A 25306-nucleotide genomic window follows, 5' to 3' on the forward strand; every position below is an offset into this window, starting at 1 on the left:
CGCCCTGTCCCGTTCACGATGCTCGATCGCATAGATGACGAGCTGCTTTGCATGGAACGCACAGGCGTGCTGTGACCTGTGAAGACCTCTGAGTGGGCTGCACTGATTGTGCCCATTTTGAAGCGAAGCGGGTAGATTCGTATCGTCACAGTGAACCCAGTAAGTGTACCAGAGAATTACCCCATACCCCCGTGTTGAGGACCTGTTCGCCAAGCTAAGTGGTGGGGAGAAATCCACCAAACTTGACCTGAAGGATGCATATTTACAAGTGCCGCTTGCTGAGGAGTCAACTAAGCTGGTGAAAATCAACACACCGAGGGGTTTGTACCAGTACAACCATTTACCCTTTAGCATAACCTCAGCACCTTCGATATTCCAGAGGGAAATGAACAACCTTCTGCAGGGGCTGAAACACATTGTTGTGTATTTCGATGACGTGTTGGTGACGGGACGCAACGACCAGGATCACCTGGAAAACCTGGCCCAAGTGCTAGGGCACCTGAAGGAGGCTGGACTGAAGCTGAAACTGAATAAATGTGTGTTTCTTGCCCCACGGGTCGAATACTTGGGCCATGTCGTTACGTCTGGGGGTTTCCACCGAAACCCCGAGAAAACGGAGGCTGTGCTAAAGGTGCCAAGACCAAGTGACGTCAAGTCACTGCAGAGCTACCTTGGGCTAGTGAACTTTTATTGGCATTTCCTACCCAATTCGTCCAACTTGTCGCATCCTCTAAACCAACTCCTTGGAACCAAGGCACCATGGGTGTGGGGAGACGACCAAGAACAAGCTTTTCAACAAAGCAAGAAGCTACTCGCATCAGCAGCTGTTCTGGTGCACTACGATCCTAAGAAGCCCCTGGTGCTGATCTGCGATGCGTCACCGTATGGTGTAGGTGCTGTTCTCGCCCACCACGATGAATACGGCACCAAACGGCCGATTGCTTTTGCGTCGAGGAGTCTCGCGCCGGCTGAGCGCAACTACAGTAATCTGGACAAAGAGGCTCTTGCCCTTGTGTTCAGAGTGACCAAGTTTCGACAGTATGTTTGGGGCCGAGAGTTCACAGCGGTCACCGATCACAAGCCTTTGCTTGGCTTGCTCACCCCGAAAAACCTGTGCCTGAGACACACTGACCGCGAGTGCTGCGCTGGTCGCTGATGCTGGCGGCTTACAGCTACAAGCTGAAGTACAGATCTGGATCAAGCATCACGAATGCTGACTGTTTGAGTCGACTGCCGCTGCCTGTCTCTGAACACACCGTCAAGCAGCCGGCAGACGTGTTCATGCTTGAGACTGCGTATTTGGTGCCCTCTATCGTGGCTGAGGCAACCTCCAAAGATCCTGTGTTGGCAAAGGTTCGTGAAGCACTGTGGGCTGGAAAAGAGCTGAGGGAACCCGCGATGAAACTGTATACCCATCGGAGCACGCAAATGAGCGGGCAAGAAAACCGTATTCTGCTAGGCTCACGCGTGGTGGTTCCTACTACCCTGCAACCACAAGTGCTGCACCTGCTCCATGAAGGCCATCCTGGCATTTCAAAAATGAAAGCAGTGGCTCGTAGTCATGTGTGGTGGTCGACCCTGGATGATGATATCGCTAATACGGTGCGTCAGTGCGACGTGTGCCAGGAGAACCAGAGAACCGCGCGGCCAGTAGCGATGACGCCATGGCCGTTTCCAGAGAGGCCGTGGTCACGAATTCACATTGTCTTTGCAGGACCTCTCAGGAATTGGTATTTGCTGACTGTGACTGATGCCAATTCAAAATGGCTAGAAGTCATTCCTGTGACCACTCCATCGACAGATGCCACCATTCCGTGCTTGCGCACCATGTTTAGCACCCATGGGTTGCCAGACGTAAACGTGTCAGATAATGGGTCAGCCTTCGTAAGTGCTAGTTTCAAGGAATTCCTCCGGCGAAATAGCATTAAGCATGTTCTGACACCACCATATAATCCCGCTTCGAATGTTGCTGCAGAGCGTGCAGTACAAACAACACAAAGCTGAAGAAGGCAGTGGGTGGAAGCTTCGACTGCCAGATCGCACGCGTCCTTCTGAACTACAGATCAACGCCGCAGGAGACCACGGTGTGCTCACGGCCCGAGTTGATGATGGGACGTAAGCTGAAGACAGCTTTGACTCTGTTACATCCCATCCTCGTCGCCATTGTGATATTGCGAGTGTTTCCGCGCGTAACCAGAGAACGAAAGCGAGCAACCAGCCAACACAGACTCCGGTGACCAACTGCCTCTATTTCAGTTCGCGTGCTCCGCGAACTGCGCCATTGGAACATGAGCCGTAAACACATGACATCTCGCCATGCGTTTGGCCAAGGAGCACGACAGATGGCGCCACGTCATGTGTTAACGGTTCATGTTTCAACGGCACAGTTGACAGAGTGCGCGAACTGAAATAAAGGCAGTTGGTCACCGGAGTCTGTGTTGGCTGGTCGCTCGCTCTCGTTCTCTGGTTACATGCGGAAGCACTCACAATATCACACTTGCACATTACACATGTCGGAAGTCACTGCACATAACAAATATTCCACACACACACTTTCTCCGCGAAGTGAATGGCGATGCAGCTTGTGGCGGAGCACACTGAGCCTTCCTAGCACAGCTATTCAAGTGATTGCACCTGGCAATGGAAATTACAACGAAACGCTGTATCGATCAACTGGCGACAACTGTGATTTTTTGTGGCCATCATGTCACAGCAACACACTTTGAGCACTTGCAATCTTTCTCCAAAACATGTCCACAATGATGTCTTGGTGCAGGCTTGGAGCAAATAATGTAGCTTTGCAGATTCCAGCAATCATATCACTACTCTGAATCCTTCACTTGCTCAATTGCTTCAACTGAGAAACACACTGGAAAGTTGCCGAATGTAGGACATAAATGCTTAACACTAGGGGTGTGCGAATAGTGAATTCGAGAACTGAATCGAATAGTGCTAACACCGAATCAAATGTGAATGCGAATCGAATAACATTCGAATAGTTTTCGAAGAGTAAGACAACCATTTTCAAAACAGCCCTAGGCTTATGGTAAGGATAGCAACTTTTAAAACTGCCCTAGAATTCCGCAACATTTTATTTGACACAAATATTCACAAGCTTCAACAAAGGAACAATATGATTACTTTGAACGAAAACAAAATAATACAATTATTTAAACTGAGGCAAGCTTGAATATAGCAGCAAATAGAGCCTTCGAAATATCTGATAAGTGCAGGCTGAAATATAGCAGTGACTACAGTACTCAAGGTGGTACTTTGTCAACAGCTTTTAAATAAAACTCCTACACAAATATTAAGCAAGTTTCATAAGTTAACATTATCATGAATGTCATCGCAGTGCATTGATGCCATATCACGTCCTGTCATGTAGTGGATTGACGACACTGTCGATTCGGCTACACTGAAGTTTTTTAAGCAGTTTTTCAAGTTAAAGTTTTTTAAGTTAAAAAAATCAACATGGCAGAAGTGACGTACCATCGACTGCAAAGCATAGCCTTCGAGATTCGTGGGTGCTGACGCTGAAACGTCGACCTCCAACAATAGCAATCAGAAGATCATGATGGCGATGACTAACAAGTCGCGCCCGCCACCTGTCACTTAGAGGGGAAAATGACTGCAAGAGCCAGCCTTGATAGTTTGAGTTATCCATGGCGGATCCGATAAGCATGCAGATTAATGAGCTTTTCAATACATTCAGTTCTATGGAGCTTCGTCAAACAATGTCACCCTAGTTAAATTATCAAAAAGTTCCAATTATTCAGTAGCAAAATAATGCAATTTTACTGCAGCTGTTATAGTTTCTAAATTACAGCATTTAGAACCTCCATTCATCCATACTATTCACTAATGAGTAAAGCTGTGCGAATAGCCAAATTTTGGGCGAGAAGCAAATTCAAATATTAAAATTTGAGAGTGAATCGAATATTTTCAAATATTTCCAAGTTAAATTACAGAAAAAAGTTGTAGAGGATCCCTAAGCATATTGTTACGTGGTCGTCACGTCGAAGAAGACAGCAGCCGGCGTGTTCAAGATGAAACTGTTTATTTGGCCGAACTTGTGGCCGGGGAATGAAAACTAAAACTACAGCTATACAGCAATACATGCTGTACACTGATAGCGGCGAAAAGGGCATCGGCCGTCGATCAACTGACAAACGGTGAAGCGCGTCGGCATTTATATGTGTGCCGTCCAATATTCCAGCGTTATCGCTGGTTGTCGAGCAAGCTCTAGAATAAGCTCGAATGTTTGCGTCTTGTGCGCAATCTTAACGGAACGATCTACAATAATCGCAAAGCTTCTCAAACAATAAGGCGCGGCTTGTGCTGAGCGTTGCTGGCAGTCTTTGTGGGCAAAAACCGAATACAGCAAAAGTGATAAGAAACGCACGTGGCAATGCCCCCCTATTAAAAAAGCATCGTCCCGATGCTTAAAACAGAAGACGGGGGGGGGGGGGCACAAAGCAGGCAACAATAAATGACAACATTAAAGCAAGAAAGTACAATAAACCATAAGCAAGAACGTACAATAATAAAGCAAAAGTACAGTCCTCAGATTCACTAACGCGCGTAATATGGCTTGAGGCGCACGACATGGACGACTCCAGGTCGCGCACGGTGCCGCTGAGAGTTCGAAATGCCGTCAGGGACAACCTCGTAGTCGAGTGCGCCGAGGCGTCGAAGTATCCTGTACGGTCCGAAATGTCGTCGAAGAAACTTCTCACTAAGTCCCCATCGGCGTATTGGGTGTCCATACCCATACACGGTCACCGGGTTGGTATTCCATGTGGAGTCCTCGAAGGTTGTAGCGGCGGCTGTCACTCGTGTGCTGATTCTCGATTCGCAGGCGGGCAAGCTCTCGTGTTTCTTCGGCGCGCTGTCGATGTTTTCCTCATCGGTCATGTTTGGTAACATGGCGTCGAGCGTCGTTGCCGGGCTCCGTCCGTTGACCAACTTGTATGGCGTCATCTGCGTCGTTTCTTGAACGGCTGCGTTGTACACAAAGGTCACGTACGGAAGGATGAAATCCCACATCCTGTGTTCGACGTCGACGTACATTGCCAGCATGTCGGCAATGGTCTTATTTAGACGCTCGATCAGGCCGTTGGTCTGTGGGTGGTACGCGGTGGTCCAGCGGTGGCTTGTGCGGCTGTATTCCAAGATTGCCTGAGTTAGGTCAGCCATAAACGCCGTACCTCAGTCGGTGATGAGAACCTCTGGGGCACCGTGTCAAAGGATGACGCTCTCAACGAAGAGCTTGGCTATGTCAGCGGCACTGCCTTTGGGCAGGGCTTTTTTTCTGCGTAGAGCGTGAGGTAGTCGGTAGCCACGACAATCCATTTATTTCCGCAAGTCGACGTTGGCATTGGCCCCAGGAGGTCCATTCCGATCTCCTGGAATAGTCGCCGAGGAGGCTTGATAGGCTGAAGGAAGCCTGCTGGTCTTGTGGGCGGTGTCTTCCGTCACTGACAGTCTCTGCACGACCTTATGTAGCGAGTGACGTCGGCGGCAAGGCGCGGTCAGTAGTACTTTTCCTGTACTCGTGCAAGCGAGTGGGAAAGTCCGAGGTGTCCAGCCGTCGGGTCGTTGTGCAGGGCATGCAGAATTTCTGGTCACAGTCCCGAAGGTACAACGATAAGGTAGCTGGCTCGGGCCAGAGAGAAGTTCTTCTTTAAAGGGTCCCTCACCAGGTGACCTAACGAACTTTAGTTACACATTGCAAGTTGTTGCGAGCCCAATAAAGAGCATTATGCCACAAGAAATTTTCTAATCGGTCGGTTAGAAGCTGAGAAAAACAATAATTTGTAGCGGCGCGAAACCATGATGCGAGGAGGCGAGCTGCAAACCCTCGCCGCTCGCCCCGCGTAGCCTTCGCAAGCCAAATCCCTTCCCTGCCCTCTTCGGCACGCGAGCGGAAGGATCACATAACGCATACGCATGAACACGTCATGCGCACAAAATGTCACGAGCGCATGACGCGCCCGAACCAGCCCGAGCCCCCGAGACGCGAGCGGTGTTGTGGCGGCGTTCTTTGCGCTTCATCTCTGCAAGTTATGCCGAATGCGCCCTCGCCGATCACTTGGCTTTCAACCTATTACTGAGCACGAAAGCTGCGACATTTGTACGGACGCGAGACTAGCGGTGTGCCGCATGAACATCTAGTTAGACGCGGGAGGATAAATGAGCCTAATGAGCGCTGGAACGCGGTAGAAAATTAGTTTCGTTGTAAAGGGTGGCGTCTGCACGATGCGCAAAGCGCGAGAACACGAACGCGTGCGAAACGGAGGTAGATTAGTCTCGAATCTCGCTGCGATTCACAGTAAAAATTAAAAAAAGAAAACGCACACATTCCGTTTGTGTGTTTTATTATTGCTCTCAAGTTTTATTCATCCATTCAAGCAACAAATTGCAAAAACTACGCGTCGTGTCAAATAATTATCGCAGTGTCACGTGCTACTGTTGGCGACGTCAGAGCACACTCGTCTACGTAGAGGAGCGACGTCACAGCACTACTATCTACGCAGGGCCATTCTCTCATGTACGTCATCCCCTCATTCTCTGGGCGCGTGGACGCGAGAAGAAGGGCAAGCAGCGTTCAGCTTGAAATTTGACCCATTTGCGCGGCGCGTAGCGTTGCAAATTTTGGCAGACGTAATCGTGAACGCCTAGTGCATGGATTGCGCCCATCAGCTCAAAATTGTCAAACCTGGTGAGGGGCCCTTTAAGAGGACGTTGTTTTTCAAGGAAAATGACGCCAATCCTCGCCTGAATACTTTTGGGACAGCGATGGTCCTGCCCTCAAGGTATTCCATTAGACCCTTCAGTTCCGGGTCGGCTCGTCGTTCGGCGAAGTCATCGGCACCTATGGCTCCCAAGAAGCTCTTATCATCCTGGTAGTCAGGCGGTGGCGGGTCGATGGGGGCACGAGACAAGCAGTCGGCGTCGGAGTGTTTCCTTCCGGACTTGTACACGATGGTACATGCCGTAGAGGTAGGGGCGAAACTTTGACGTAGCCCAGATGATGGTGAGGCACTCCTTTTCTGTTGTGGAATAGTTGGCCTCTGCCCTAGACAGCGACAGGCTAGCATAACTAATAACCCTTTCCAGTCTGTCCGCCGCTGCACAAGGACGGCGCCGAGTCCTACGCTGCTTGCATCGGTGTATTCGTCGAAATGCGCAAGTATCGGAGGCGTCTGCAGGCGTCATTCCAATTCATGAAATGCTTCGACTTGTGCTGTTTGCCACCTGAATTCGACGTCGACATCGGTCTGAATTTGACGTCGGTGCCATTGGTGGAGGAAACAGACCCCATGGCGCTCGTGTGGCTTAAGCGCTTGCGTGAGCCTTCGGGCCGCCTCGCGCGCTGGGCGTTGACTATGCAGCGATACAACTTTGTTGTGCGCTACCGGAAAGGGAGTTTAAACGTCGTGGTTCACGCCTTGTCGCGTGCCCCCGTTTCGGTGTGACACTTGTGTCCGCCTCTCCCGAGAGCAATCGAACCGAGTAGACTCCAGGGCCTCTGGCTCCAATGGCTCGAAAGGAGCGAACCCCGACGGCGAATTGCCTTTTGAGTCGATCGCCTCGGGTGAGCACGTCACTTCAGCCGGTATCCTGTTAAGCAGAGAAGAGATACCAAAGGCACAGCAGTGCGATCCGTTTTGGGCTCCAAGAGCCGTGCTCCCAAGGAGCGGGCGCGTATTGACAGTCTGGTATTGCTGTCAGCGCCGTGTGCCGTTTACGCAGTCTGGTATTGCTGCGGGCACGTTGGATTCGCATCTGTTTGCCGCCGGCGGAGTTCTCCTGCGCTCCACATCCCACCGGAGGAAGCTCCCCAGGAGTCTTTTAAGGTGGGGGTACCCCGCAGTCTAAGGAAAGTCACCCTCGGCTATTTCCACGACTCACGGTTGGCCGGACATGCGAGTGGCCGTAAGACTTTCCAAAAGTTGTGCCGCTCTGCTACCTGGCCAGGCATTAAACGTGACGCTCTTCACTCCACGTGTGACAATGCGTGAAGTCTCGTGCGGGCAAGCCCCCCGGGCTCATGCAGCCGCCCCTCAAACCCTTTCGTTGCCCACAGCAGCGACTTGGGAGAGGGGGAGGCGGTCACACAACTGCAGGAAAACCATGAGAAGGCTGGCTCCAAGCCACGCCATTGGTACAACCTGCGGAAACGCACCTAAGCGACCTTTCTCCCACTGGCAGGTAGCTGGACTTTATTCCATACCATGACAGCGAATGGAGAATCACCGCTAAGGTGCGGCGGCACACGTCTGGAAGTGGTAGAAGGCCCTCTTGGCCGAAAATACCCTCTGACGTGTTGTCCAAGCCATAACCTGGCAAGCGCCCCCTTTGTTGGGCAGCGCTGTCAGGCAGGCACCCTTCTGGGCAAACCGGCTATGCCGGGGGCACTTCTGTCCACTCCTGCATCGCCCCGTCGTCTCCCTGCGCCTACCGTGCCACCAGCCTGTTCCAGACCTGATGGCCTGCTGTTCCCTGGTCCTCCCAGCTGTGGCCTGGTTCCTGCCTTCTGGCCTGCAGCCGCCACCTCCATCCTGCCTGGCCCACCTGACAGCTTTCGCAGCCGCCCTCGGCGGCTGGTCCGCCCGCTCAAGCTTTGGCCCAGGCCCGAGCGTGGTCGCTCCGGCTTCCGTTCCTGGCTGCCTGCTGTTCCTGCCTGCCGTTCCTGTGTGCCCCCCGTCCCAGCGACTTTCGGCGGTTGGCTGCCGCACGCAACTGGCAGCCACGCCTCGTACGTTCCCGGCTGCCAACTTCTCCAGTCCAGTGAGCTTCAAGCAGGCTGGCTGCCCGCTTTTGTGCAGTCTTGCCCCCGTTCCTCCTGGGCTGTGGACCTTCTTCCCGGCGGTGGGCTCTCCCCGGTGGTGGAACTTGTGGTGAAACTTTCGGTGGAACTTTTGCGTGGCCTTGGCCGACCTATGGACTTGCACCTTCGGGAAGACGACACCCCCCTGTTGGACTTTGCCCCGTTGGCCAGCCCCCTTGCGGCTGAGCTGACCTTGCCACTTGGCCCCGGACAGCCTCTTTCACAGGCTGGCCTCGGTCTTTAGGAGGGGGGAATGTGGGAATCGAGCGCGCCCTCCCCTTTGGCGCTTTGTTCCCCAGCTAGCGCGTGTGTTGGCCCCGCGCGCCACGAGCGCCAGGGACCGCCGTTAATCGGCAGTATGGCGACCACGGCGGCAGCGCCAGGCCTCTTTGTTTGGTGCGAGCCATGCGTCGGCTTCCCGGCGCGCGGGCACGCGTCCGGGCATGCCTGGACATGCTCACGCCACCAAGCTAGCTTACGTCACTGCTCAACGCCTGTCCTCATTTGGCCGCCAGTGACAACCCCCTTCTCCCTTGAGCTCGCTTCTGTCTGGCGCGGGCTTGCCCGCGTCAGATGCTCTCAGGCCTTGACGAGAGGTTGACGCGCTGCTGAGCAGGCGGCTTCTCGTTCGTGCGTTCGACTTCGGCCCTCGTGCGTGAGTCGTCGCGCCGTAGACAAGCGTACTTGCTCGGTCTTGCGGAGTTCCCTATACGGCCTGCAAGCCCGTGAGTGTCGCACTGTGCTGCATCTTGGGTTAATAAACCCGTTGTTGTTGTTACCCTGCCTCGTGCGTGGTTTCTGCGCCGTGTCGGAGAAAACGACGAACCCGGCCGCAGCGTCGTCGCACGCAGCGGCAGTGGAGAACGTCGCGTCCCTACACGGTCGCGCTCGTAGGTAAGCCTAGTGCAAACCTATCTCCACATAACCCCGGCTAGCTCAGTCGGTAGAGCATGAGACTCTTAATCTCAGGGTCGTGGGTTCGTGCCCCACGTTGGGCGCCAGTTATGTGGAGATAGGTTAGCACTAGGCTTACCTACGAGCGCGACCGTGTAGGGACGCGACGTTCTCCACTGCCGCTGCGTGCGACGACGCTGCGGCCGGGTTCGTCGTTTTCTCCGACACGGCGCAGAAACCACGCACGAGGCAGGGTAACAACAACGGGTTTATTAACCCAAGATGCAGCACAGTGCGACACTCACGGGCTTGCAGGCCGTATAGGGAACTACGCAAGACCGAGCAAGTACGCTTGTCTACGGCGCGACGACTCACGCACGAGGGCCGAAGTCGAACGCACGAACGAGAAGCCGCCTGCTCAGCAGCGCGTCAACACGTTCCTTGGGTTGTAGGCCTGTAACACGTTCCTTCGGTTGTAGGCCTGTAACTCCTTGTGACATGCGCGATGCGATGTATGTATAAATGTATGTTCTTCCGTCTAATAAAATTCAGTTGCGAGTGAGCGCTTGTGGTTTGTGTTTCTTCTGGTCCTACGTCCTTTTGCGCGCTCAAAGTTTTTTAGTCAACCTCTCGTCAAGGCCTGAGAGCACCTGACGCGGGCAAACTCGCGCCAGACAGAAGCAAGCTCAAGGGGGAAGGGGGTTGTCACTGGCGGCCAATGAGGACAGGCGTTGAGAAGTGACGTAAGCTAGCTTGGTGGCGTGAGCACGTGAGCATGTCCAGGCATGCCCGGACGCGTGCCCGCGCGCCGGGAAGCCGACGCATGGCTCGCACCAGACAAAGAGGCCTGGCGCTGCCGCCGTGGTCGCCATACTGCCGATTAACGGCGGTCCCCGGTGCTCGTGCCGCGCGGGGCCAACACACGCGCTAGCTGGGGAACGAAGCGCCAAAGGGAGGGCGCGCTCGATTCCCACAGTGGGTGGTAGGAAAGCGGCAATGGCTGCTGTTTTCTGCGGGTCTGGGCGCACTCCAGTCTTGCTGATCACGTGACCCAAAAACAAGAGCTCCTCGTACGCGAAGCGGCACCTTTCTGGCTTCAGGGTGAGCCCGGAGTTCTTGATTGCTTGAAGTACGTATTCAAGGCACTGGAGGTGTTCGTCGAAGTTCGAGGAAAACACAACGACGTCGCCAAAGTAAACAAGGCAAGTTTGCCACTTCAAGCCAGCTAATACAGTATCCGTGACTCGTTGGAATGTCTCAGGTGACGAGCAAAGACTGAAGGACATGACCTTGAACTCGAACAGGCCGTCCGGTGTTATGAAGGCAGTCTTTTCTCAGTCTCTCTCTCGTCGACTTCGATTTGCCAGTAGCCGGCCTTGAGGTCCATAGAAGAAAAGTACTTCGCGTTGTGGAGTCGATCTAGGGCGTCGTCATACGTGGGAGAGGGTACACGTCCTTTTTCGTGATTTTGTTCAGGCGACGATAATCGACGCAGAAACGTAGGGCCCCATCCTTCTTCACTAACACCTCAGGTGACGCCCACAGACTCTTTGAAGGCTGGATGATGTCGTCGGGTAGCATTTCGTCGACTTGTTTCTTTATGGCCTCACGTTCTCGCGTTGAACTCTGTACGGGCTCTGACGAAGTGGCCTGGTACTTTCTTCTGTTATGATGCAATGTCTTGCGACCGGTGTCTGCCGAAGTCTGGACGACGACGAAAAGCAGTCCTTGTATTGCAGGAGCAGGGTTTTGGGCTGGTCTTGCTTGACCTTCGGAAGGCTTGGATTGACGTCGAAATCTGGTTCGGGACCTCGATTCGTCGAAGCAGGTTCGGCAGCATTGAGGAAGGTGAAAGCATTGCTGGCGGCCACATATTCGTCGATGTAGGCGACCGTCGTACTAATGTTGAGGTGCCTATGTTCACTGAAGTTTGTCAGCACTCTTTACCGCTTTACCGTCACGCAGCTCGGCTATACCTCTTGCGACGCAAATTTGACGGTTCAGGAGTAGGTGCTGATCGCCCTCGATGACGCCTTCAAGGTTCACAGGTTTTTCGGTGCCAACGCGTGGAGATAGGTTTGCAAAAAGCTTGCCCTAAGAGGCGACCGGGAAGGAACGCGACGTTCTCCACTGCCGCAGCGAACAAAGTTGTTATGGCAGGGTTCGTAGACTCTCCGACATTGCGCAGAAAAGGGTTTGCGGGCCGTCGCAATCCCGGGTTTGTGGGCCGTCAAGGTAACTCCGCAAAACCAATCGAGTACGCTTGCCAGCGGAACTACGACCATCACACAAGGGCAGCAATCGAGCGCACGGACGAGAAGCCGCCTGCCAGAACAGTGCGTCAACCTCTCGTGCTGACCTGAGTGAATCTGACGCAGGCAAGCCCGCGCCAGACAGAAGCAAGCTCATGGGAGAGGGGTTGTCACTGGCGGCCAATGAGGACAGGTGTGGCGCAGTGACGTAGGCTAGTGTGGTGGCGCGAGCATACTCCGGGCATGTCCCGACGCGTCGCTCGTGCGGGCAAAACCAACGCATGGCTCGCACCAGGCAAAAAGGCCTGACGGGGTAGCCACGGCAGCCATGTCACCGAATAATGGCGGATCCCGGCGCTCGAGCCGCGCAGGGCCAGCACACACGTTAGCTGGGGAACGAGGCGCCAAAGGGGAGGGCGCGCTCGATTCCCGCAACGGAAATAATGACGCTGGAGCGCGGCAGAACGGTCACCTACTCTTTTACCACATTCAATGCGTGATTCCCTGACGTCGTGTGGGGCGGGAGCGCTTTGTCTGAGCTTAGTGTCATGGACTCAGACCTCAGGTCGATGACGGCGCCATGGTCACTTAGGAAGTCCATTCCAAGTACAGTAATACCTCGTTAACTCGAAGTAGTAAAAACCAGAAAAAATTTCGAGATAAGCAGATTTTCGAGATAAGCAAAGTTGGGCAAATTCCATTGAGAAGTTCAGTTCTATCTAGAAACGTTATCCCTACTGACCAGTTTCTTAACAGGAGCGCCAAACTGGCTCTTTGTAAAGGTTTTGAAGAAAAATAATGACATACCAGCGCTATTAACCAGCTGTGTTTTTCGGCACTGCCTTTTTATTTAGTGCAGAGAGACCGACTAAGGCTGGTCTGCCTCTCTGTAACACTTGCACCTAGCAAAGCTTTCTCGAGTTGCTTAACACATCGCATGTGCCGATCATCCGCGCCGCTGCACTCAAATTTATTTCGCATCAAGCGAAGCATGTTTCTTGTTTCGGCGGATGTCGTCACCCCTCGAGTAGCTGCGTCGACGCTGCCGCGATCACTGTGCGTGACGCCCCGTTGTTTGGCTTAAGAAAATGGTCAAACCAGCCGATGTTGCAGGCTAGGTCAGTTTAGCCCACCGCTAAGTCCAGAGAATCGGCCTTATCTGTCGATGTGACTGGAAGGGGCTCCTCTCGCACGATGCCACACATTCAGCGCCGTTTTGACGTCCGGAAACTTCAAGCCTCGAATCCGTTTCTTTGATTAGGGCTACCTTTCTTTGCAGCATCAGTGACTTGCTTTGCTTTGGTGGCGTTATCCTCACCACATCGCACGGCCGACGAAAATATCCGCGCGATGTGTCTTGCGTAAATAAAATGCCGAAATCGCATCTCTGACGGTAAACAAAACGTGTACGACCCGAGCTATTTTGCAGGGCCTGCTTATGTGCACGTCTATAGAGCGTCACATGACAAGACACAGGGTTGCTCGACAAAGTTGGTATGCCGCTAGGTTCCGACTTTACTTTCAGGAACAGTGTCCACTTCGTCGTAAACGCGGCAGCCTCGCGCGAACCTTGTGAAACGTATGACATTTTGCCGCTAGTATTTTGTGAAACGGTTCGGCGGCGAAGTTTCGGTTCCATTATCAGTCGAGATTTCGAGATAACCGAAAGTGGGCAAGGAAATACTTCGAGATAAAGGGCAATAAATACATTCCACCTATGGGAAATTGTTCGGTACCGCGGAAAACTTCGACTTAGCCAATTTTTCGAGATATGCGAGTTCGAGTTAACGAGGTATTACTGTATCACATCCCTGGAGCAGTTTTGTAGGATTACAAAGCTCGCAGGATAAGTCCGGTTATTTATGGTGACTCTCGCCGTGCAGACACTAATCAACGTTATCAGGTGGCCTCCAGCTGTTGGGATTTCGGGTCCACTCCAAGCGGTCTTTACTTTCTTCAGCTTGGTGGCGAATGGCCCACCGACGACGGAATAGTAGGCCCCAGTGTCGACGAGAGCGGTGACGTTGTGGCCGTCAATGAGAACGTCGAAGTCGCTAGTCCGTCGCCTTGCGTTGCGGTTAGGTCACGGCATCGGATCACGGCTGCATCGATTTGTTGCGGTGCTTCCATGCTGCGTCATCAGGTCTTCTTCCGTTCGTGAGGCTTCGTCGGCAGGGCTTCGTCTGCTTCGTGTCGTGTTCTGCAGGTCTCGTCGTGCTGTCGGCGGCCACCGCCGCGGAGGTTCTTCAGCATTTCGTCATACAGCAACCGCACCTCCATCGGTTGCTGCCCTTAGTTTCTCGGATACGGGCTAGGCGACCAGTCCCGGTTTGAGCCAGTGTACTGCCGGCGGTGCGGTGACATGTAGCGGCCAGGCGACGGTGAGCGGGAAGGTCGTTGGTCTTGCCACTGTGTTCCGGTGAGGTAGTCATCGATGTCGCGAGGCAGTTCGCCTAGCTGCAGGCACGGCGCATTGATGGTGAATCCGCGTAGCCCAATCTGTCGGTACGTGTGGCCGGCCTCCCTGCAGTGGTAGCAGAGCGGACGGTGGTTGGGGGCATGCCACATGTCGGTCTTCCTCGGAGCGTTGCGCTGGCCGACAGTCTGGCGGTATGGCGTCGGTGTCTGGCAGCGGAACTGCGGTGGTGCGGCATCTTCCCGTGGGCGCCGAGGGGGAGCGCTACAACGCGCTGCAGCAGCGTAGCTCATAGCCTCCGGATGCGACTGCTGTGGTTCGGGAATGCCCAACACTTGCTGGACCTCTTCACGAACAATGTTGTTGATCGAGTCCACTCGAGGCTGCGATTCTGGAAACATCTTACGCAGCTCTTCACGCACGACTGCTCAGATGGTCTTGCGCAGGTCGTCGGTGCTGAGGGCTTGAACTTCTGCGTAGTTCGTTATTGGTGAGCGGCGCTTGTACTGCCTTGTCCGCATCTCAAGCACCTTTTCCATTGTTATGGCCTCTGTAAGGAATTCGGTGAAACTCCTGGGCTGGTTGCGAACAAGGCCCGCAAACAGCTCTTGCTTGACTCCTCGCATTAGGAACCGGAGCTTCTTCTCAGACATGGCAGGGTCGGCGTGACAGAACAGGCGGGTCATTTCTTCTGTGTATATTCCGACGTTCTCGTTTGGGAGCTGCATACGGCTTTCCAGCACTGTTTCGGCCCTTTCCTTACACACGACACTTACGAAGGTTCCAAGGAATGCGGCGCGAAATAGGTCCCATGCTCTCTGTTTTCGAACCAGGTCCTGGCACTACCTTCAACGGCGAAGTACATGTGGCGAAGTTTCTCGTCACAGTCCCAGTTGTTGAACTGAGCAACTCGGTCGTATTTTTCCAACCAACTTTCCGGGTCTTCACATGGTGATCCGCGGAAAGTCGGCGGCTCCCTGGGTTGATTCATGACGATTCACTGAGGTGACACAGCAGCCGTCATGGTGCCTGTCGTCTTCGTCGTCGCGGTCTTGTTCTTGTCGGGTAGCGATTCGTATTCTGGTGGGAGACTCTGCAGCTGGCTCGCTGGTCAGCGTTGGCGTCGGTGTCCCCTTGACGGTGTGGGCTTGGCTCACGGTTGGAGGGGGGTGTTCGGTACATGGAGCACGAAGCACCTCCACCAGATGTCACGTGGTCATGACGTCGACGAAGACAGCAGCCGCCGTGTTCAAGATGAAACAGTTTATTTGGCCGAATTTGTGGCCGGGGAATGAAAACTTAAACGACAGCAATACACACTGTACACTGATAGCAGCGAACAGGGCGTCGGCTGTCAATCAACTGACAAGCGGTGAAGCGTGTCGGCATTTATACATGTGCCGTCGAATACTCCCGCATTATCGCTGGTTGTGGAGCAAGCTCTAGGATAAGCTCGAGTGTTCGCGTTTTGCGCGCAATCTTAACAAAACCATCTACAGTAATCGCGAAGCTTCTCGAACAATGAGGCGCGGTTTGCGCTGAGCGCTGCTGACAGTCTTTGTGGGCGAAAACCGAATACAGCAAAAGTGATAATAAGAAACGCACGTGGCAATATTCTTATGAGATGCAAACATGAAAGCCTTTCTGTTGGCTAGGTTGGTGTTAGAGACATTGGTTGGCAAACTCACTCATGAGTCAACTCAATCACACTCACTCAGACTCAGATAAAGTCGTCAGTCCGAGTCTGAGGGAGTCCAGGTGAGTAATAGTTTGGCGAGTTTGAGTCCGAGCGAGTCCTAAGTGCAAAATATATTTCTTGAGTGCGTCTGAGTGAGCTCCACATTCTTTTGCCGACCTATCGCCCTATCTACTCATCATCAGCATTAATATGAGACTGACATCAGCTTACATTTATGCTCAAATATCTTCACTGATATCTCAACGCACTCGCATTCATGCGCCGCGCCAATATTTATTGATCAGAGGCATGTGTTAGCAGGGGGGGGGGTGCCATGACCTCCCCCCATAAACTATTTCATGGAAAGTTCTTTATAAAAAAATATCCAGCAGATCCCACGCACTGTGGGAATCGATGTAATTACGAAGCAGCCAGCAGAGAGCTGCATACATCGCCTTGTTTCTCTTTGAGGAAAATGAAGTCATTCACGTCATGACATCTAGTTCACTATATGTCCCATGTTTGTCATGCATGCATGCATGCAAGTACAATCTTTTATACAATCAACTGCCGATTTTTCGGACTTCCTGGGGACCACGAAATCGTCCCAAAAATCGAGCAGTCCGGAAAAATCGAATTCATGCTTTTTTTATTTAGCTGAAGCGGTCAAATCGCCCCAGCCACGTCCGAAATAGCTTTAATGCCTCCCAGTACAATTATCAGCCATTTTGGTGGGCGCCCAGGCTCTCGCAAATACATTCGGTACCTGCCGCGAACTTCGCTTAACTACGTATGTGCCAACCGCCACTTTTGCATCTCGTGATGAGCGCCGCTGATAACAGCAAAGCGCGGAATAGATTACGGCTATCTCGCATGAAGCGTTTGTAAACGATGACGCGGAACACAAAGACTGTGGCGGAAGACCGGACGACTCGTCCGGCTTTCTCCAATGCGTGTGTGCGTGTAAATGATGCGCACACACATCGCCGAATCGCCGCCGATACACAGCATTTGCTGCCGTGTCAAGCCGATCGTTTCTAGTTGTGTGCAGCACATCGCCAACTAAGCTGACACAGTCCCTTTACTGTTGCTGTATCGTACGCACGCATTTATCATGAAAGGGTTCGTGATGCGCACTTAGTTCCTGACTGCACGTGGGCGTGGCAATGGCGAGCTGGTTTTGTCCGCAAAGGCAACGCGTCTATGCGGCGCACTTAGCGGTCTCGCACAAAGACCCAGCAGGAATGGCGGCACGGCGCATTTGGGTTCTCGCCTATTAAATGCGTGCAGTACACATGCAACTGCGCTGGGCCACGTGCACTACCAAGCAGTTAACTGAAGATGCTTATCGTAAAGGTTGTCAGCGATTAAGCCGTACTGGCACGTTTGCCAGCTGCCGCCATCACGCCTCCGTGCATTTCCGCTGCTTATCCGTAACATCGCCGCACGGCGCCGCGATAGCGACCGCTTCGAATTTTTGGTCTGCTTCACCCCATAACACGCTTCGGCATTGCGGCAAAGCTGACTTTTGGACTCTGCTACTGTCTCAAACAGATCGACTCGTGAAAGCGCTGGTTCGAACCTACGAGATAATAGATGCGGCAGAGGTGGGGGCTTCAAATAATGCCTTTCGGACCTGCAATTCGGGCAGAAATTCCTAAAAATCGGACGCGAAATAGCTTCAGCGTCCGAAATTTCGGACGTTCTAATACATTGAAGTCTATGGGGCTGGCGACGGTGCCGCGAAAGCATCCGAATTTTCGAGCATGTCCGGAAAATCGGGCGTCCAAAAAATCAGCAGTTGACTGTATAATGAAGCCCATATTCTGGTATATACAATGCAATGCATGGCCTGTCATTTATGTTCGTCACACACTCATGTCATGCCACGCCAATTTTGGTGTATATCCAGTTAACAAAATGACCAGAATCATATAAAGACAGTGTCATGTAAATCATGCCGTGCATGATATGCATGGTATGATCTGAGTGTTCGGAACTGTCATACAATCACGTCGTGCAATACCAGTTTTCGTGCATATCGAGCTACAGAAACGGCCGCGAGTGCACCATGAGCATGGCATGTAAATCGTGCTGTACATGAAATGCATGTCATGATTGTAATGTCACCACCTGCCATTTGTGTTATCATACAGTCGCGTAGCGCAATACCAGTATGTGTGTATGTCAAATTAGCGAAACAGCCGTGAGCAGACTATGAGCGTGGCATGTAAATGAAGCCCTGCACGACATGCATGTCATGATTTTCATCTTACGAACTGTCATTTATGTTCGTCATACAGTCACGTGACGAAATAATAATTTTGGGGTATACCAAGCTAGCGAAACGGGTGCGAGCGCACCATGAGTGTGGCACGTAAATCATGCTGTACATGACATGCATGTCGTGATTTTCATGTTACCACCTGTGATTTGAAGGAAAGATTACTTTTAAGGGCTCATTTTTCTTTGTTAGACACAATATTAATGAGAACTAACAGACAGCAATGCCAAGGAAAGTATAGGGGGTGTTATTTGTAGTAATTAGAATATAAGTGTGAAGAAAGTAAAGTGGACGAAAAGATAACTTGCCGCCAGCAGGGACCAAACCTTCGACCTTCGAATAACGCGTCCGATGCTCTACCACTGAGCCACGGCGGCGGTCCTCTCCCTTTCCACTTTATAGGGTACATATGTGAATTAAACTTAGGAGTGTTAGTCAGCACTGATTGCAGCCATGGCGGCGAGTGTGGAACACTCTTTTTTCAGCTTATTTGGCGTCACGTAGCACGTGATCTATTTACGAGCAGGCAGCTGACCAATAATCCCTCGCATACTGCCTGAAGGCACCTGTGATTTATGTTCTTCATACAATACCAAATTTTGTACATGTCAAGATAGCAAAACGGCCACAAGCCCACCATGAGCAGGGCTTCTATGTCATGGCGTACATAACGTGCATATCATGATTTTCATGTTACCACCTGTCGTTTATGTTCGCCACACTAGTGCCAATTTTGGTATATATCCACCTAATTAAACAGCCGTGAGCACCCCGAGACCATTTCATGTAAATCATGCTGTGCATGACATGCGTGCCATGATTTGCACGATAGAACCTGTCACTTATGTTTGTCATACATTCTTGTCACACCATACCAATTTTAGTATATATCAAGTTAACAAATCAGCCGCAAAAGCACCAACACCGCGGCATGTAAATTATGCCACTTATGACACTCGTGTCATGATTTTCATGTTATAACCTGTCATTTATGTTCGTCATACAGTCATGTTATGCCATACCAATTTTGGTATACATTCCCTTAACAAAATGGCCAGGAGAGCACAAAGTCGTAGGCGGTTAGACAGACAGACAGACAGACAGAAAGGCAGATAGATAAATAGATAGATACGCTCAAAGTCGCCCAAGTTCGCTAAGAAATGCTTCACATTTAATATCTCGTGTGGGTCGCGTATTTCATAAAAGTGTCCTTACTGGATACAGGGGCGGCGCCAGGATTTTTTTCCTGGGGGGGCAAACGAAAAGCAAGTTCCTTCGAGGGGCAGGGAATTGGACAGACAGACCAACACCACGGCATGTAAATTATGCCGCTTATGACGCTCGTGTTATGATTTTCATGTTATAACCTGTCATTTATGTTCGTCATACAGTCATGTTATGCCATACCAATTTTGGTATACATTCTCTTAACAAAACGGCCAGGAGAGTACAAAGTCGTAGGTGGTTAGACAGACAGACAGACAGATAAATAGATAGATACGCTCAAAGTCGCCGAAGTTCGCTAGGAAATGTTTCGCATTTAATATCTCGTGTGGGTCGCGAATTTCATAAAAGTGTCCTTATTGGATACAGGGGTGGCGCCAGGATTTTATTTCTGGGGGGGCAACCACAAAAAGCAAGTTCCTTCGGGGGGGCAGGGAGGGGCATTGTGTTTTCACTGTTTTACTCCTTTCCACTTTCCTCTCTCGTTTTATAAACACTCGACTTATTAGAATGGAAGTCCGAGATATAAATCGTTACATATGGCGCATTCGCTTCCTGCAGTCGCTCCAGACTCCAATAAACATGCACGGTTTTCTGCTTAGGTAAGTGCAACGTAACAGACATCGAGGCCCCGCATGATCAATAGATGCCAATCATTGTTCAGCCCCAATGCTTCTGCGCACTGCAATTTCTCCCATCAGTCATCGAGACAGCGGCAGCCTTGATGACTTACATGTAAGATGACTTGAGGAGTTGACTTACATCGAGATAAAATATTATCTGCAAGATTTGATCTCGATCTAAGTCAACTCTTACAAGAGAAATCATTGAGGCACTCACCATATTATGTACAGGTTATGATTGCATTAGCTGCCTGTCAGTATAGCCTTGTGTGAAAAAGATACCAGGGCAATAGCGACTTGAGAAGAAGCTGCGCGCAGCTACGATAATTTCTTTTTGTCAAGTGTCGGCGAGCCTCCCTTCGCTGCGGGGCACCGGGGGCAGAATAAAAGAGGCAGCCCCACTTTACTGCGTTCTGCTGTTTCGAATGGAAGAGGATGAGCACGGCTTTCAGTTGCTTCAAACAACGTCAGTACCACTGGCACAGGAGGTGAAACGCAAGACTTTGTGCCTTCGTGCCAGGCACGGCGTTCGACACCAAGCTTCCTCAGATGTGTGGAATTGGGTCCTCGCCGGCTGCCCAGGCCCTCCGACTTCGTGAAACCATTTGTGTGTATGTGTGTATGCGCGTTTGTGTGCTCGGACCCATGGTCGGGAAAACGAGAGCGAAAAGCGCGGGAAAGACAAGACAGACAGAAGCGTGAGCAACAAGAAGAGTCTGCGAAGTGCATGCAATTAGAGCGGTTGTGTGTGTTAGCGGGGAGATTTGAGTGGATGTGCGTATAGGACTTTGTGCTAAGAGTTTTGTGTTGTAACTAAGTTTTCCTCATTAAACATAAATAACTTCTTTTTCCCTTTTAACCGTGCCTTGCGTTTTCTATTGTGTTTTATTTTAAGGCTATCATCATCCTGACGCTAACAATGGTTCCCGCATGCCACGCAATGCATGCATTGGCCGGATTCTCTCTTACTCCACCGCTCCGAAGGCGAGGAGAGCACAAAGGTGCGCCCCTTCCTCGCAGCCGCAGCGGCCTTCAATTTGAAAAATGCGTTCACAAAATCTCAAGCCAGCGTTATCGCGACTTTCGTTGCCTTTCAATAAAGTTATTGCGGATTTTCCCTGATGAGAGCACAATTTCCCGAGTTTTCCCTGAGTATTTCCAGACCCTATCCAAAATCCCTCAGAATTCCCGGTTTTCCTGGTTTTCCCAGTCAGTAGACACCCTGAGCAATTTTTTTTTTTCTCACAGAACTGGTCAAAGCACAGAAGCCAACTCCGTTCTAACCACGGAGGAGGAATGTGAGAGGTGTCTCAACAGTGTCCGCCCCAGCATACCAGTATAACGTGCGCTTCTAAGCAGTTTCCGACAGATGGCACAGTCATCTAGGAGCCAACGGTTCAGCGTGATACATGTGGCCGAACGCAGCGGATGCTCGTATTGAATAGCAATTGTGAGGCTCGTAGGCGAATGATTGAAGACGCACGGGCACTGTCTCTTGTAACTACATGTTTATTAACACGGAACGAGAACTCTGCGGCCAAACAGGGCGACGCTCGCACAAGCACACAAGAACGGACATCACACTAGCAACGCGGGCGGTCCTCTGCTGTCTCTGCTAGCGTCTGACACTGGGCACCTCCTAGTAAGTCGAGGAGGAAACGCTAGGGGGATCAGCTGAGTGCTGCCATCTGTCCGGAGACATGGGAGACGGGCACTGCGGGATGTCGGACACCTCACACAATAAAATCATCTTCACATGTGTTAGCACGTCGTGTATGTGGTCTGTTGTGCTGGACTGCCAAACTCCAGTCAACCCCAGAAGAGCCCATGCCAGTGCAGCACTAGAATAGGAGCCCCAACGAGCCTGAAGACCACTCGTGCATCTTATATCAATAAAGTTTTCTACTACTACTACCCCACTGCTTCGTCACTGGGGACTCATTTTCTTTTGACAACGATGCATTTCTGGCCCTTTTGGTTGCACCACCAGCTTACTGGCATACATACTGCTGAACCATCATGGCTAAATGAGAGCCATTTCAACTGCAAAGGATAGCTTTCAAGATGCGAGTGCACTGTCACTGAGGTGTCGACCAATGATAATAGTAACCAGAAGATGATGATGGCCAGCAAGTCACACCACCTAAAGTGACCCCTCTGCAAGAACAGGCCATGGCGGCGCTCAATTGAAATTATTTATGGCAGACCAAATTTGTGAGCAAACCATTCTTTAATTTTAATTAAGTTTGGCCAAACTGGAGCATTCAGATGAAGTTATCAAAATATTTATAATTATGATGTGCGCTTATTAATGCACTTACCCTCACCCTGTTTGCAACTCATCTCCGTTATACGGCGCTGACGCACAGAAAAGTCACTGCTCGTGCACGATAGTTAAAGATTTGGGCGGCTGTACATTCATGGTGTGCAGGCTGTGTGCAGCCAAATACACAAGTTTTTGAGAGTTCAATGCAAAAGATAATGCATATGCTTACCGGGACCAGAGGACGAGTCATAATCAACAGATTTCCCTAACTTTTATGGTCTGTACATGAAATCTCGTCACAACAAAATTCTGCGACAAGGAACTTTTTTGCGCATCCTGTCCATTCCATTCTCATGGGCTTTGACAGCAATAGTTGCCTGAGGTTTTACGTGCCAAAACCACAATATGATTACGATGAACGCAATAAGTGAGGGACCCCGTATTAATTTTGACCGCACCTGAACCTAAGCACTTATCGATGCACTTGGCGCAGCCCTTCGATCACACACAAAAAAGCAACTGATCTGATGTCACTCACTGTTTTCGAGGACAGTGTTTGGCTCGGTGAGAAATCCAACCAGGGTCTTGACCATTGGCACGCCCACCTGCACGGAAGAGAACACATATGCATCTGATTGGTCTTGACAGATGAGGCCAATCAACAGACATGCAACATGACTTGCTGGGCCAAATTAACATGCTCAAGTCAGTGTAGTTCCACCAAAGTTGACACCCATCATGCTGAATGGTACCCAAGAAAACAGAATATGGGTCGAGTTCTTTTCTTCAAAAATAAGTGCCTGCTCATTTCATGGTGGAAATTAACTTGTCTCACCAATATGGGCCAAGAAAAAAGATGCTGAGCAAGCACTGTCACCCCATTACTGATTTCTTGAAGTTCAGTGTCTGCACAAGAACTCAACTTTTATTCTTCGATACTGTGCTGGCAAAGATTTCTTTGCAGTATAGACCGCTTATAACGTAAGTCGCCGGAGTCGCGAATATCCGCATTATAAGCGGTACCGCACTATAACCAAAACAACCTCTTTCAAAGGCTGCACTTGCGCAAAACGTGTTGAGCATGTAGCCTCGCGTCTCCGATAATCGAAATATGCGATTTGGGGCGCTTACAACCACTTAAATCTCCGAATGTTCAAAAATTAACCACCAAAGACCCGCATTGCCAACGAAATGAACACAGGGGAAAAAAGCAAACAAAACAAAGTGCCATCGCGGAAATTCGCCGACTACCTTTCAGGCCACCTCGAGGTATGCGCATTACACAGAAACCATGTCGAATCGCGACCGAAATTTCACGTGCTGAGTGGTACCGATCGTTCAATTTCACGGGCGCGCACGCGATGTCCAAGTCATTGCAATCGAATCCGGAACCACCATTCGAGAGGTGCATGTGCCAACCATGCCCTCGTTTTCATTAACGATATGATTGATTCCCTTCCCTTCAAGTGCAGCCATCGCAAAAAGTTTCGTTGATTCCGCACCAAACCGAAACTTTTATCGCCCGCGACCGCTACCGAAAAGCAACCAACGCTGATTAGGCCTAGCCTGCGGTTCAGCATGTTGTCGCGGGAAGTTTGTCTAAGACAACATGAAGATCGGACGTCGAAAAGATCGCACTCAAGCACTAACCCAAAAACAGCGCGCATGATACGAAGTTTGTGTTCGCGGCCGGGAGATCAACGGCGACAAAAGCCCGCCAAGCTCGTTTAAGTCCGCGCACTGGCAGAAAAGGCAAAAGCTCGCGTCATGAAGCCGCAAAACTTTTCAATTTGCGGACGAGGTAGCAAACGCGATATCTGTAGCAAATGTGATAACGACGACGCTTTTCCCGACAGGAAACTTACTTTAAAGCGCACTTGATGAGGACGCGATCGTACGTTCCACGCAGAACGCGCTGCCGGCAAGCGGCCGCGGAGCCTTGCCACCGCCGGTGCAAAGGCTACTCCGTCACCTAGGCAACCACCATCCTTCCCACTCGGCGAGCCCGCGCAGCGCTGCCGCGGTCTTTTTCCTCCCTCCGCCCCTCGTTCGTTCACTGTGCGTGCCCTCGCCCTTCGTAACGACCTCGTCGCTCCCTCCCCAGCGGCGTACCTCTGAGAACCGCACTCGTTACCGCGTTTGTCAGAAATATTTTCCCGCAACCGCATTATAAACGGTATTTCATCTTGGGGGACTGCACAATAAGCGGTATGCGTATACATGCGGTTCTATGGGAGGGTAAACAGGAGTCGAAAAAGACCGCATTATAACCGGTCCTGCACTATATGCGGTTACGTTATAAGTGGTCTGCACTGTAGCAATCATGGGGAATGTGAAAAGCGGAAAGAAAGCCATGTCCAACGCACTTTCCAAAGCACCCATTCTCCTGCAGCAACTTGCAACATTGTCATGAGTAAAGGGCACAAGTCACGCGCCCAACAATGGAAAGTTTCGATGGTATGCGAGGAGCGGAAACCTTCTCGATGATATGCACTGTAAGGCCACATATGGTGGAGCGCCCTAAGGATGCCGACGTGTTTACGTTTTCAGGGGAGAAGGCCGTGTCTCTTTCGCTCGCCGACGACGGCCGCTCAGCTTTTCTTTTTGTGTTGACTGCTCTGGGCAAGAGCGGTGGGTGAACCGCGAGGTCGCAGAATGCCGAGAGGGGTCGGATTTCGGAGCGGGGACCGGTGCCGGACACCTCCCGCCGTGTTTGGAGTGCATTGCGGGCAGTTGTGTCAGCTGCGATGGCACCACGCAGGCAGTTGTGCGCCGCCTCCCTTCTGGTGTGAGATCGGGACCCCGGCTGCTGCGGTCTTGTTTTTGAACTCCG

General features: G+C 51.4%; 1 protein-coding gene and 1 non-coding gene across 2 annotated transcripts in view; one reads left to right on the plus strand and one right to left on the minus strand.

Moving 5' to 3' along the window:
* Positions 1-25306, minus strand: part of LOC119386438 (uncharacterized) — a 466488-nt gene that overhangs the window by 242386 nt on the left and 198796 nt on the right. Inside the window, exon 10 of the mRNA XM_049413126.1 lies at positions 23012-23078. Within this exon, the coding sequence (XP_049269083.1) occupies positions 23012-23078 (67 nt within the window). The remainder of the gene's footprint in view (positions 1-23011; positions 23079-25306) is intronic.
* On the plus strand, positions 9762-9834 carry Trnak-cuu (transfer RNA lysine (anticodon CUU)). Its single transcript has one exon. It is a non-coding gene; the product is annotated as a tRNA-Lys (tRNA).

Source organism: Rhipicephalus sanguineus, chromosome 3, assembly GCF_013339695.2.
Source record: "Rhipicephalus sanguineus isolate Rsan-2018 chromosome 3, BIME_Rsan_1.4, whole genome shotgun sequence".
Taxonomy (NCBI): Eukaryota; Metazoa; Arthropoda; class Arachnida; order Ixodida; family Ixodidae; genus Rhipicephalus; species Rhipicephalus sanguineus.